Source organism: Pelodiscus sinensis, chromosome 4, assembly GCF_049634645.1.
Source record: "Pelodiscus sinensis isolate JC-2024 chromosome 4, ASM4963464v1, whole genome shotgun sequence".
NCBI classification, from domain to species: domain Eukaryota; kingdom Metazoa; phylum Chordata; order Testudines; family Trionychidae; genus Pelodiscus; species Pelodiscus sinensis.
In genome coordinates this window covers 20,105,462-20,120,073 of record NC_134714.1, presented here as the reverse complement: position 1 = coordinate 20,120,073, position 14,612 = coordinate 20,105,462, and the positions used below count along the sequence as shown (strand labels likewise).

At 45.4% G+C, this 14,612-nt stretch overlaps 1 protein-coding gene across 9 annotated transcripts in view; it reads right to left on the bottom strand.

Annotated features, from left to right (window-relative positions):
- The window catches only part of PPP1R13B (protein phosphatase 1 regulatory subunit 13B), a 159,181-nt gene that overhangs the window by 17,359 nt on the left and 127,210 nt on the right, over nt 1-14,612 (bottom strand). For 5 of the 9 annotated variants that reach the window (XM_075926477.1, XM_075926476.1, XM_075926475.1 and 2 more), the window contains 3 exons: nt 12,265-12,423; nt 5,039-5,208; nt 457-958 (listed from right to left, as the gene is read on the bottom strand). In XM_075926477.1, the coding sequence (XP_075782592.1) occupies nt 457-958; nt 5,039-5,208; nt 12,265-12,423 (831 nt within the window). Of the gene's footprint in view, nt 1-456; nt 959-5,038; nt 5,209-7,017; nt 7,132-12,264; nt 12,424-14,612 lie in introns of all 9 variants that reach the window. The other 4 variants (XM_075926479.1, XM_006116893.4, XM_006116892.4 and 1 more) reach the window with 2 other exon arrangements.

Below are 14,612 nucleotides of genomic sequence, written 5' to 3'. Positions count from 1 at the left end.
ATAGTTATAAACTAATCATGAACAAATGGTAAGAGGAAGATTGTTTAAGAGAAAAACCTACCACAAACTGCATTTCTTTAATCAAGCTCCGTACAAATATCTGAATACAACATATTATAACTAATACACTCCATACTGTTCCAATAGATAGTTTATATTTTAAATAAAGACATCTCTCAGCACATGCCTATTTCCCATCTCAAAAACTACAAATGGGGTTAAATTAAATAGTGATGCCATACTGTCTGAATAAGAAAAAACAAAAAATTCCTCTTTCCCCCCAAATTCAGGTAAGTTATTCAAACAACAAAATAATGCTTTTAAGGGAAATATATTTATATTAATTTCAACTAAATTATTATTTATTACAAACAGGTCAAAAACAAGTCTACCAAGTAGGTCTGAAGTGATAGTAATCTATTTCAAAGGGAAAAGCAATAAATATATATAGTCTACCTGCTTTTACTGATTTATTTAGAGTATTGTATACAGCTTGTTGATAGTTCTTTGGTGGTGTTGCTTGCTGAAGATACATTGAGTAGATGGAACTGGAGTTCACTGTTTGTGGTCCTTTTCTTGGAGACTGAGGCCTTGATCCTTTATCAGCTAAAAAAGGCCTGATAGCTACAGTTAAAGGGAGCTCAGGCCGGCCATCTCCACCAGGAAATAAGGAGGGACCAGAAGGCTGATATGTAGGGCTAGGTGGTACAGAAATTCTCTGCTGTATTTGCTGTGATGAACTAGGCTGATGTATATTGCTTGATGGTGGTAATGGAATAGGTCTTTGCCGATTTGTTATACTGGAGCCAGGTCTTGGTAGGCTGCCATCCTTCCGCCTTTCCAGTGAATTTGTAGAACATGTTCCTAATGGAACAGAGCTTGGATAGGTTCCATAGTTTTGAGGCAACTGCTTACTTACACCAGGGATGGTAGGTGGCACTTTCCCTATATCAAGACCCTACATTAGAACAATACAAGTAGTGTATGAAAAACTGGGCAAACTGCAGCATCTCATAAATAAAATAAAAATAACTATGAATAAAAATACATACAACTTAACTAATCAGATTCATATTCCCGAAGGACAAGGAATAAATAGTATATATTTACATATATATATACAGTTATGAACCAAGCTTTTAAAACTGTATTAGATATTATGCTTCTAGGAGAATTTTTCACAAAAGACAAAGATCAAAAGGATCACTATGTATCAGAGAGAAAGAGCATGCTCACATTTTATAAGTCCAGTGTAAAGACTTTGCCAATCGTTATAAGTAAATATGAATCAAAAAAATATTTAAATAATAAAGGACCCAATTTTCAAACCTGAATGCCTCACTTCAGGCTCCCAAGTTTGCAGGTTTGACCCCCCTTCCCCCCCAATCCATTTGGTAATAAAGTGCAATAAACCTACATTGCGCTTTAACCAAAAAAAAAAAAAAAAAATCATTCTTTGGCGCTTACAGTATACAAAAAAAAAATTACTGGGCAATGGTACAAACGCAGGAGGACACGAAAAGGAAATACTGGCTGGCACAGTGCAATATGGATTTGAAGAATAAATGTTTTTTTTTTTTTTAAGGATTTTGAATGAAAAGAAGAGGGAGATGACCGGTGGGAAAATGTGAAGTTATACCAAGCAGCAACAGCAAGTTGCAACATGAAAGATGTGAAACAGAGAAGGGAGGAGGAAACAAAACTTTTAAAGAGAAAAGATGAATAGTAAGAAAGGGCTTGAGGGAAAGAGTGGGAGAAAGTGAGAGCAGAGATGTACATGACTGGCAATACACAGAACCCCAAAGGTGAAGGAGATGATTTGAATCTAGGGATGTAAAGTTCCGTTTAATCAATTAACTAGAGTTAGATGTTATGTTTAACTGGTTAAGCTGGGAAGGAAGGCTGCCCCAGCCAGGCCAGGCCTGCCACAGGCAGGGACTGCATTGGTCAGGCCAGACCCACTGCAGATGGGAGCTGCTCTGGCTGGAGAGCCTTCTGCTCGCAGTGCAGCTAGCTCCTCTAGTCAGGCCATGCATGCCGCAGACAAGGGCTGTTCCAGCTATGCTAGAGCACTCCCCCACCTGGCTGGAGTAGCCAGCCAGGCCAGGCTCACTGCAGGCAGGAACTAGTCCAGTCGAGCTGGTGTACTCCCCACCTGCAGTGTGCCAGGCTGTTCCGGCTAGGCCATGCCTGCCACTTGGGTTGCCAGATGGTTGAAACAAAAATACTGACACCCCCCCCCCCAAAAAAACCTGGGAAAAAATTCTGTTGAAGGGAAACAAAAGGGGGGGGGGAGACCAAAGTTGTTGAGCAAAAAAACAAAAACAAACAAAATAAAAGCCCCCCCCCCCCCAAAAAAAAAATTTAAAACAGCATATTCCCTTCAAGAGTGAGAGATGGGAACAGGGGAGAAGTTGAGCACTAAGACCCAGGGGAAGGCATTGCTTCCCCTAGGTCTTTTGGCCGGAAGCCATTTTGTGCCAGCAGTCTTGGGGAACCAGGTAAGCAAGGGGGCTGGGGTTGTAGGGAGCCAGGGGAGAGGCCGGGCGCTGAGTGTTTGTAGGGTTGCCAGGTGCCCAGAATTTTTGCCTCCTGACCGGGGAAAAATTCAGAAAATACCGGACATTTTAGGGACTCCCAGCTGGGAGGCGGGGCCACGATCGCCGCTGGGTGCTTGTGATTACACAGAAGCCTGCTGGGGGCGGGGGGACTGGCTGGGAGTCCCAGCCACTCCCTCCGCCAGGCTTCTGATGCGATCAGAGGCTCCTAGTGCCAATCGCAGCCCTGCCTCCCAGCCTGGGAGTCCCAGCTGGGAGGCAGGGTTGCAATCGCCACTGGGAGCCTCTGGTCCCATCAGAAGCCTGGCAGGGGCGGAGGGAGTGGCTGGGAGTCCCAGCCACTCCTCCTGCCCACGTCAGGCTTCTGTCCGGTGCCCAGCTGGAAAAATCAGAGAATACCAGACACTGCACATGTCCGGGTATTGTCTGATTTTTTTTATGAGGCCGAGGGCACAAATACTGGACTGTCCGGTAAGATACCAGACACCTGGCAACCCTACCTGCTACACCGCAGGTGGAGGGCTGCTTGAGCCAGGCCAGACCTACTGTGCTGCATTGTGGATGCTCCAGCTTGTCTGGACTGCCAGTTAACTGTAATCAGTATTCCCTCTAAGATTTTTCTCTCTATGAGCGGAGTGAGTTTTCTCTTGTGCACCAATATTGAGGTCATGTGCGCTTGTTCAGATGTGTGCCATTGTGGAACCTAAATTATAATCTCTCACTTTCCCCCTCTGCTGCCATGTCTCCCATCCTCCCTTCGTCCCATCTGCTCCCCTCGTGCAAGCTGCTGCCCCCCCCCCCCCACCTCCTCTCTGCTGTTCTGGCTCCTTCACTTCTCACTCCCCTTAGCCCTTCTGGTACTTGCCCTACCTCCCCAACCTCACTGATTCCTGCACCTCATCTTCCCCTCTGTGCCCAGCCTTCCTCTAGCTCCCCTCCCCAACCCCTCTCCTAACACTTCCCTCTACCCACCTGCCCTGCCTCTCTCCTCTGCCCTCTGGTACCACTTCACTCCTCTCCTCTCCCGGCCCCATGTCTGCTCTTCTGCTTTACCCCCACAATCCCCATAGCACCTGCACCTTTCCTTACCCCCTGCACGCTCCTGGTGCCTCCCCATTTCCTCTCTGCCCCTGCCCTTCCAACACCTGCCCCCCTTTCCCTCTTCTTCCCTAGTTCCCCCCTCCTCACCACCTTATGCCCCAGTTCTCCTCACACCCCTCTGCGCCCTCACACATGACTTACTCCAACCCCCGCCCTCTTCATGGCCATCTCTTCTTTCAATCCCTCTTCTTCCAGCACCCACTCTTCCCCTCTCCTCTTTCTTCTTCTTGCCCCATTGCCCTTCCCCTCTCCTCTCCTAGCATCATCCTGCCTCCTCCCCTCCCCCACCCCCATTAACATCTTCCCATTCCCCCCACCCCTGCTCCTCCTGCCCTTTCCCCTCATTGTCTCCTCTTGGCTCCCTGGCATTTGTCTCTCCTCCACCCTTCCCCCTGGATGCCTTCCTCTTTCTTCTCCTGCCCTGACCCCTTCTTCTCCCCTCAGTACAAGCTCTTTCCTCTCTTCACCCCCACCTTCCACTTAGTTATCCCCCAGCCTCTTCCCTTATTTTCTGCCATCCTGACACTGCTGGGCAAGGCAGCATGGGGGGCAGCTTCCCTGTGTGCTGGTGCAGGAGCCAGGGCCACAGTGCTATTTTTAGTACTGTGGCCCCAGCTCAGGAGCAGCTGCACCATGGCCCGGCTCCAGTCCTGGCACATGGGGCAGCACGCTCCGTGTGCCAGGACTTGAGCGAGGTCCATGGTGCTATTTTTAGTACCATGGTCCTGGCCCCAGCAGCCACCATGCAGACGTGGCCCCAGCCATTCCCAGGGGCTGGGCCACACGTTGGGCAGCGGCCCCATCTGCCAGGACTGGAGCCAGGCCATGTTGCTACTTTTAGTACCACAACCCAGGCGTCAGCTCCAGCAGCTGCCACTCAGGCTGCGTGGTGAATGCCCAGCTGCTTCTGGGGTGGGTAGTCACCCACTATGTGGCCCCACCTCTGGGAGCAGCAGGGGCTGCAACTGCATGGCTCTGCTGAGGGGGTGGGCAGAAAATAAATTATTGGTGTGCACCCACACAGGCGCGCACTGTACAGGGAACCCTGCCAGTAACCATCACCAAGTAAAGGTGATGCTTACTAGTTAACCAGTTAACAATTCACATCTCTAGTTGAAACTTGATGTGATAAGAGATAGGAAGACAGTGAAGGAATTTGAAGAAGGGAAATGAAGAGGATTTTATTAGTGACATTTTTGATAAACTGAAGGGAAGAAGTAAGATGAGCAGGGACCAGAGGCAAACCCTGCCAGAGAGGACAAAGACATAGTCAGAAATTTTAGCAAAGATTCATAAAAATACTATAAAAATTTGACGAACATTATGAGGTCATGGTTTTTATATGCCCCAAGCTAAAGAGCACCAAATAAAAAACCTACCAGCTTATCAGTACTTCCTAATACTGAAGATGGCAAAGGCTGACTGGATACAGTTCCTTGTTTTAAAGCAGTATCCATGCTTGATTCCTTCCAGTCTGCATTGGAGATCTGAGGTGGTTTTGCCACGGGTGCTGAACTCTGTTTAAGTGTTGGCCAGTTTCCATCATTAGCTTGAAATAGAGGGAAAATGTGATATTTATGTATACCAATGCCCACCACAGTAAACAAGCAAAATATTTGAAGTGGAATGCATTATTCAAATTATCTTAACCACAACGGGATTAATATGATACCAAAAATCAAACAAGTTCTCATTAATGTCAGAGTCTGAGCCAGAAGAACATAACAAAAGCTTAACCACCAGGAACAACAGGCTATTTGTTACCCTTTTACATTCAAATTAATTATATTAAAATCAGTTCTAATGACACAATGAACATTTTGGTACTAACTGCAATTTCCGGTACCATATTCTAAAATTAAACTTTTTTAAAAAGTTTATCTATACACAGAAATATGCCATTAGAATTTAATATTTGATTTTTTTTTTTGTGAACTACCGAGCTACATTGCTGAATTTAGCCTTGTATCAATTATATTATTTTATATCCCGAGTAACTGAATTGATGTCAGTAGTGTTTTTCCAAATCTGCACCTGTAAAACTGCATTCTGCAGAACAGAATTTGGCCCAGAATCATTGATATGTAGTAAGCTGTAAGTAAAGACCTGTTATAGCTGTGTGGTGCAACACATTAGTTCCAGCAAATTAAAATCTCCCAAAGTAGACATTGATGTCTTTCTTTTCTTCCCACTAACCTTAGTGATTATAAATGGCTCCCCATTTAACATTAATTTCTGAAAAATTAAATCTTTAATTAATTGAAAATTTCAAGCCATTGGCATATTTATTCATTCCATGCAAAATTATTATGCAGAGTTGCATGCAAACTGAAGCAGCCAGCCCTTGACTGAGTCCTTTATGTTTTAGTGTACAATTATAGTAATTGGAGGAAACATTTCACTTTCTATTTTCTCAACTAGGATACAAGTTTTAAAACTTTTTGAACATTAAACCTATGTTGTTACACTGTAAAAGTTTTAAATTAGTGTTTTGTTGTCCTGTTCAAAAGAGCGTATTTCAGTTGCTAGATTCACTCTGGCTCTATGAGGTGAATAGTCGTTTTCATCCCGCCCACCCCCCACTATTCTGTAATGATCACAGCAAAACAATTTAATAGTAGTACTGATGGCCTGCAAGAGAGGCACGTACAGTTTTACTTTACCAGAGAATAGTAACTGAAATGCCAAGTCTATTGTGGAGAAAGGAGGATTTATTGGTATTCCTGAAATCTCAATGAGACTAAATGAAGGTCAGTGATATCCAATGACAAAGCCTTCCATTTCATCATATCTTTACAGAAAAATAATCTATTTAATTTGGCCTCTCATTGATCCTTTTTTCTATTTCCAGATATGTCATCATACACTATTTCGTACAGTTTTTTCCAAAAATAACTTTGACTGTTATCCCACAAATAGGCCATAGAAGGGTATCACGGATACAATGTAGTTAATGTAACTCATCTTAGGGCTTATTAACCTGAGGAACTTTTATTTAAAGAAGTTAGAATCTGGAGATCATTCAGCAACCCGTATTTCCACCAGGCCAGTTCACATTCAGAGTCTGTCAGCTTATGAATCTTTCTTTCCCTTAGTCCACATGATTATGTGATCTATTTTCTATCCTTTACTCATTTGAAAGTTACATTCTCAGCATGTGAACTGCCCTTGTAATTATCTTTGAATTACTTTTTAAATTATCTTTCCTAAATGTTCCACACACAAAAAGTTTAATTTCAAGTCAATCGAGGCTGAATTTTCAGAAATAATTACTTTGGGATAAGAATGCTTTCTGATTGTTAATTAATAAAATTAAGATCATTGTGGATTTTTGCCTAAAGCACTTTGTATAACATACAGTCCAGAAACTGCTTTTCAGAGTTTGCAGCATGCCAGGAAGTGCTGTAGTCAGGACCGACATCAAGATCTGACATTCTCCATGAACCGTGCACCTTATTTTTATTACCATCATCTAGTTAATAAGAATAAGACCAAAAGAGACAGAAGTAAAATATATGTGCCTCTAAATAAGGGCAAGCTTTCTAAATATGAACAGTACATTGAATTAATATTTAAGGCACGATATACCTAACATGTTATTTAATTCTATCATGTTTGTTATGCTTCCAGTTCATAGATCAATTCCAGAAATTTCTATATCCTAATATACTAAACAAAGTAATGACGATTTAGCCATACATTTAATAGTTAAGAACAAAAAGAAGGAAGCAATAAACATATTTAAGGGATAAGAAACAGCAAGACACCTAAAAGATATTTCACTCTTACAAATACACATGCATATAGGTTTAAAAAGAATGCTCAAAGAGTTAGGCAGTTGCACAAAAAGTGTGCTTTGAGTATAACATTTCGATATTTAGAACTCCAGGGAGAAGTGCACTTAACCTTAGAATTCTAAGGTGAGGAATGGGAACCAAACACATTCGACCTCAGACTCTCTAATCCAGGAGTGGGCAATATTTTTTGTTGGGGGGCACGCCAAGATTTTGGAAAGTGGTCAAGGGCCGCACTCTTCCATGATATTAATGGAGAAGTCATGGGGTCTGGGATGGAGGTGCAGAAGGGAATTTGGGGTTAAGGATGTTAAATAGCAGTTATCTGGCTAATCGTGTAGTCAATACAATTTGTATCGAATACACGATTAGTCAATAAAGGGGCCCTCTGCAGAGCTGCATCAGGAGCTAGCTTAAGCCAGACAGACTGTGAACAGGGGCTGCTTGCCAGAGGGGCCTCTGTCTGCAGTGAACCTCGGCCTGACAAGTACAGAGCTGCTGTCTCTAATGGGGGGTGGGGGGGAACAGCACCATGGAGACAGCTCCCTCCAGCACTGGCTCCTGTTTCCATCTCCTGCCCCCTCTCATACAGAGCAGCAAGGGGGAGGGGGGGAGAGAAGTGATCAGTCAAGTACTCTATTTGACTACCTGATAAGCTTATACTTATCGAGTAGTTAAGTAGTCAATTCTTGTCTACATCCCTACTAGGGGTAAGTGACCAGGGTGCAGAAGGGCATGAGGGGTCTAGGAGGGAGTTTGGGTGAAGGAGACAGTTATGACCTGGGGTATGGGACTGAACTGCAGGAGGGAGTACAGGGTCTTGGGTTGTGACCAGGGACAATGTATTGGGGTGCAGAGGTTTGGGTTGTGGCCTAACGCAGGAGGGGACTGTGAGCTGGGGCAGGAGACTGGGTTGCAGAAAGGGGGTTCAGAGGTATGGGTTATGACCTAAGGCAGGGGATTGGGGTTCAGGATCTGGGAGGGGATATGTGTGCAGGAGGGGGGGCAGAGGTTTTGGGTTATGTGGGGAAGGGGAGTAGGAATAGGGGGGAAAGAGGGTTGGGGGAAGGGATGCCAGAGGCAGGCTCTGACCAGGAGACTTACCTAGGTAACTCCCAGGCAGTCGCCCTGCCTGCCCCATCCCTGCACAGGCTGCAGGGGCCATGTGCATCTGTGAATAAGAGTCAGAGGGGGCAGGGGAGTGGTGCTTTGCACACTGCCTGTTCTTCAAACAGGCAGCTGCCATTGGCCAGAAACCGGCCAGTGGGATTGTGCTGGGGCAGGGACATCATATGAATCTTCTGCCCCTGCCCCAGTGGTGAAACACAAACAGCCTGGCAGCTGCTTTTCCGAGTGGTGTCCAGGAGGGGACAGGGCAAGCAAGAAGTTGCCTGAGGCTCCCTGCTGTGTCCGTGGGTTGGATCTGGTGAGTTGGTGGGCTGGATCCAGCCCCCCAGCCCTATTTTGCCTGGGCCCATTCCTAACCTCCCTGGTGTCTCTTTCAGAGCTGGACTACAGGTTGCTTTAATTTTCACCAGAAAGGTGTAAATTTTAGTCCACAATGGTGTGCTCAATACTAACATATGTGGACCCTATTTGTGTGCAGTAAAAAGTCCCTTAGTTCCAGCTCTATTTCAATGTGCATTAGGCAATTTTCACTGAGTGTCTGCAGGGTACACTTGGGCCAGTTAGTGAAAGCTACACTAGTGAGGACTAAAATTTACAATTCTCTGATGTTGCCTATGGCACTATATAAACAAGTTCTTGGTTCCCTTTAGCGTCAGAATGCAACTAATCTCATCTTTCTATCCCCCATCTGTCTGTCAAATATGCCTGCCAAGTATCACGCACTTGACGTGGCATACATGCATGGAGACGGTCTCTCACATTGTTGCCTAAATGGATTGTCACATATTCAGCTAAACTGCAGTAATAGCCTACAATTACAGTTCTGGCCACAGTCCATCAGCTGCTCTGGAGAGGTGCTGAGCAGAGTAGGTAGACAAGTAACTGTTGTTTGCTGCTCCCCCTTTTGGATGTGAACACAGAATGATCAGCTGTTAGGAACAAAGAAGACCTGATACTGACAGCAGTAGCAAGCAGAGGCAAAGGTAAGGACAGAGGCAAGGGCAATGCAATACCGGCCCTAGGCTTTCCTACCCAGCACCAGCCAGTCTCCTAACTCCGACACCACTACTCACCAAGCTGACCTGCTCCCCTGACAGGTCCCTGATGCCTTCTGCTCTTATCCAGCCCTAAGTCTCCCCACCCAGTTGCCCACAAGAATCACCAAGCCACTTCCATATAACTCCATCTTTTCCCAAGAACCCTCCACCAACCTAGCTATTCCCTGCATCTTCTCCAAACTATCGAGTTATTCCCCTGGATACTTCTAAAAAAGTCCATCAGCTGCCCCCGACAAACTTTGTGAACCCCAGTTATCTTCAAATCCTTCCCTTCCTTGCAGGCTACCATCCTCCTGTAGCCACTAAGCTTTTCCCATCTTTCCCTAAACCAGCCACTCCTACAAACCTAGTTTCCCTTAGCTAGTCCTCTTTCAGCATTCACAACACTTCTATCACCTTTATCTTTTGCTCATACTCCCTCCAAAATCCATGTTCCCTTCAATATCCCTCAGCCCACTAACTATTACCAAGCTTCTCTCTCACACACACAAATTTAATCTAATTATTTCGTAATTTTACTAGTATATTCTAACAATAATAATATATTGTAAACCAGGGGTCGGCAACCTTTCTGAAGTGGCATGCCAAGATTTAACTCTCCTTTTCTGGGCCATGACGAGGGAGGAAGAGACTCTCTTCACTGCGTATCCCATGGACCACCTGGCTCAATGCAAATCTTTCCACGGACCACCAGTTGCTAATGGAAACTCACCGTTAACTACATAATTACGCCCAAGCCAGTTTGCTAGTGGTGCAGCTAGGGAGAATAGTTTGACTTAAATTACTAAACTGACTAAAGCAAAATGCAGGACAATGTAGCACTTTAAAGACTAACAAGATGGTTTATTAGATGATGAGCTTTCGTGGGCCAGACCCACTTCCTCTATCACTAAACTGACTAAGCATTTTAATGTTCTCATGTTAATTTACCAAACTTCATTTTAAATAAAGTAAAATAGGGTATGTCTACACTACCCCACTAGTTCGAACTAGTGGGGGTAATGTAGTCATCCGCAGGTGCAAATGAAGCCCGGGATTTGAATTTCCCGGGCTTCATTTGCATGAAGCCGGCCGGCGCCATTTTTAAATGCCGGCTAGTTCGAACCCCGTGCCGCGAGGCTACATGCGGCACGGAGTAGCTAGTTCGGATTAGGCTTCCATAGGCTTACCCATATACATTTATGTCCAATAGAAAAGTTTTCAATGTTTTCTTTATTTATGGCACGGTTGGGGAACCTTAGGTTCTAGAGTGGGGACAAAAATGAGGGGTTCAGTGTGCAGCACAGAGCTACCAGCAAGTAGGGCAGGGATGGGGGATGGAGTGCAGAAGGGGGTGAGGATGCAAGGTGTGGGTGGGAGGTAGGGTGCAGAAGCAGGCTGGGAGTAGGGTGTTTAGCCAGGAGGGAAGGTGCAGGAGCAAGGGAGAGTATAGGAACAAACTAGGGGTTTTGACAGGGAAACGGGGAGGGAGGATTTGGGTGCAGTGGTGTTGGCATGAGGAGGGGCGTTTACCTGGCTTCGCATCCCTGTTGCTCCCAAGCACTATCCCGCCACTCCCATTGGTGGGCCAATGGAGCAGCAGGGAAAGCCTCTGGACATAGAATCATAGAACCATAGAACTGGAAGAGACCTCAGAAGGTCATCAAGTCCAGCCCCCTGCTCTAGGCAGGACCAATCCCAACTAACATCACTGCACTGTCATTCCCCCAGCGAGTGGGGAGGAGCGGAGCTCAGTATTCCTCCCGCCCCCCACAGTGGGCAGCCACACTGCTGCTCTTGGTCACTTCTTCCCATCAAATAGTGAAATGTCTGGTGGGGCTTTCCAGGACATACGGTCAGCATAGATCTAGCCGGGAGGCTCGCATGCCAGTGAAAATTGGCTCACATGCCACTTAACCACGTGCAGTAGGTTGCCAACCCCTGCTGTAAACTGACAATCTGAAGATACCCAATTTCACTATTACTATTATATTTGAACCCTTAATAACACTTTGCATTCATAGAGTTCAGACCACTTGTTAAACAAAAATCATGCTTATCCCATTTTATTTACCCGTAGTCATGTAGCAAATGAATTGCAAAACCAAGGGTAAAATCCTGGTCTGAGTGAAGTCAATGGGAGTTTTGCCATTGACTTCAGTGGACTGAGATTTCACACCAAGACCAGAAAACAAATCTCTCAAATTGCAGTGCCAAAGACCATAAACCCTCAGAGCCTCATACAGAATCCTATCTCCAAAGTAAACCTACACATGCCACATCCCGTAAACATTGTGAATACACCCTATTTTATAGGTTGATGACCAATATCAAGTTTCTAATAAGTTTTTGTAACTATACTTCCAGTATCTTTTTCAGCCTAAAACCTCAATGGGGCAAACTCATCCCTGGTATAACACAACTGGCAATACTCAAGGAATGAATTTGGCCCAAATCCATTTACTTCCTTTTAATCCCCAGGATTGTCCTCCTAGAATGGTTACATAATAATAGAAAATATACTGTATGCCAGGACACAGCACCATTTTTTAAATTGCTGTTTAATATGCATCTGTATGCATAAGCTCAGATGACCATATTAAAAGCTGGCATTCTTAACTAGTCAGCTATCATCCACAGACTCACAGTATAGCGTGTCAGACAGAGTAGGTGCCAGGCAGATGACACTTTGAACAGCAGACTGAAGAGAGGAAGTGGGAGGTGACAGAATAGGATCCACTATTATGTCTAAATCAGAAATCTTCCAGGTTCCTGGAGATTTGTTCACACACCCATAGTCTGTCTCTACAAGACACAGGCAGATTCAGTCACACACAAAAGAAAGAAACAAGTAGTGGAAAAATTACAACTTATTGACATGGAGAAATTAGAACAGGAAAACTCAGAAATGTAAAAATAAATACAACACTTGAAATAAAAAAAATTCAAATTTGATTTTTTTTCTAGCAGTGGGTAGACAATATTTTCATATACAGCTCTTTTGAAAAATCTTTAAATACAGTGTCATAGGCATGTAACATAATAAGTAGTCTACACTAACAAAGTTTTAGAAGAATCTCTCTTTTACAGTCTAAAAAGGTCTAGTGCAGAGTAACGCTTTGTGGTAGAATTCAGTAGCTCTGAGTAAGTGAGGAAGAGACTAGAAGATTTTGTGCCAACTACCAGAAAGTGAACAAAGTGTCCATATGGGAATGAACTACTAGATATGGTAAGAAAACCAAAGTATCTCAAGACACTTGATATCACAAAAGGATGAGAGAAAACTGCCTTTTTAATTCCCTTTAGGTCATTTCAATTCGTGGCCCTATCGTATGGTTTCCCTAGTGCTTCTGTAATGTTCCAGAAACTAAAGATCATGGCTGAATACAAAATGTACAGCAGCATAAGGAAGTGATAGTTTTTAGTTCTGACTGTGTATTAATCATTTGGCTTTTAGCAGCAGACCCTATTTTATGAAGAGCAAGATTTATTGGCAATCCAGCTAAACCTGCTCTTAGATGAATGCTAAGTACTTAGGGTATAGCCTATGGAATGGTTCAGCTGCCCACTCAGGGTACGTCTACACTACAGCGCTAATTCGAACTAACTGAGTTCGAATTAGTTAATTCGAACTAAGCTAATTCGAACTAACGCGTCTAGAACTAAAAACTAGTTCAAATTAGCATTTTGCTAATTCGAACTAGCATGTCCACATTAAGTGGACCCTGAACCGGGCTTAAGGATGGCCGGAAGCAGTGCCGGCAGGGCATCAGAGGAGGACTTAGAGCGTGGAGATGCTGTCTCAGGCTAGCCGAGGGCTGCGCTTAAAGGGACCCGACCCCCACCCCGGACAGACAGTTCTCAGAGGTGCCCTGCTTGCAAACCAGTCCTGGCTTGGAGTGCCCGGAGTGCCCACACTGGGCACATCACAGCACTCGGCCATCAGACCAGCTGCACTTGCCGCAGGCTGCCATCTGGGGAGAGGGGGCAATTGGGGGGCTGCAGGAGAGCTTCCACCACCAGAAGCCCGCAGAGCCAACCCAGTCCTCCCCATCGGGGGCTCGTACCCCATTCCTCCCTCACCTCCTTCCACTTACCCTTCCCTAGCCCCTTTTCTTGATGTACAAAATAAAGGACAATTGTGTTAAAAAATGGAATCTGTCTTTATTGAACAAAACTGGGGGAGACTGGGAAAAGGAGGTGGGAGAGGGGAAGAGAGAGGCTGAGAGAGGGGAGGGCAACTACAATGATCAGGGGTTGGGAACAGGTCCCATATGAAGAGAGGCTAAAGAGACTGGGACTTTTCAGCTTAGAAAAGAGGAGACGGAGGGGGGACAGGATAGAGGTCTCTAAAAGCAGGAGTTGGGTGGAGAGGGTGCATCCAGAAAAGTTCTTCATTAGTTCCCATAAAGAAGGACTAGAGGACACCAAAGGAAAGGAATGGGTAGCAGGCTTCAAACTAGTAACAGAAAGTTGTTCTTCACAAAGCAAAGAGTCAACCTGTGGAACTCCTTGCTGCAGGAGGCTGTGAAGGCTAGAACTTTAGAACAGAGTTTAAAGGGACGTGAGATCAAGTCATGGAGGTTGGGTCCCTGGAGTGCTATTAGCCAGGGGGTAGGAGGGGTGTCCCTGCCCAAGGTTTGTGGAAGGCTGGAGAGGGATGGCACGAGACAAATGGCTTGGTCACTGTCTTCGGTCCATCCCCTCCAGGGTCTCTAGGGTTGGCCACTGTCGGCAGACAGGCTACTGGGCTAGATGGACCTTTGGTCTGACCCAGGACGGCCATTGTAAGCTCAGGGCTCAGGGTCGGGGGTCTCAGTGGACCCCCTTGATTTTCATGCACACCTGCTCCTGGGTGGCCAGGCTGGCAGCTCTCCTGCCCTAGACGGCCACTTTCCTGTGCCTAGTGCGGAGATCATGGACGAGATCCATGATGTCCGCACTAGCCCAGGCAGGTGCCCGCCTCATGCGGTCTCGGGCAAGCTCCCGGGAGC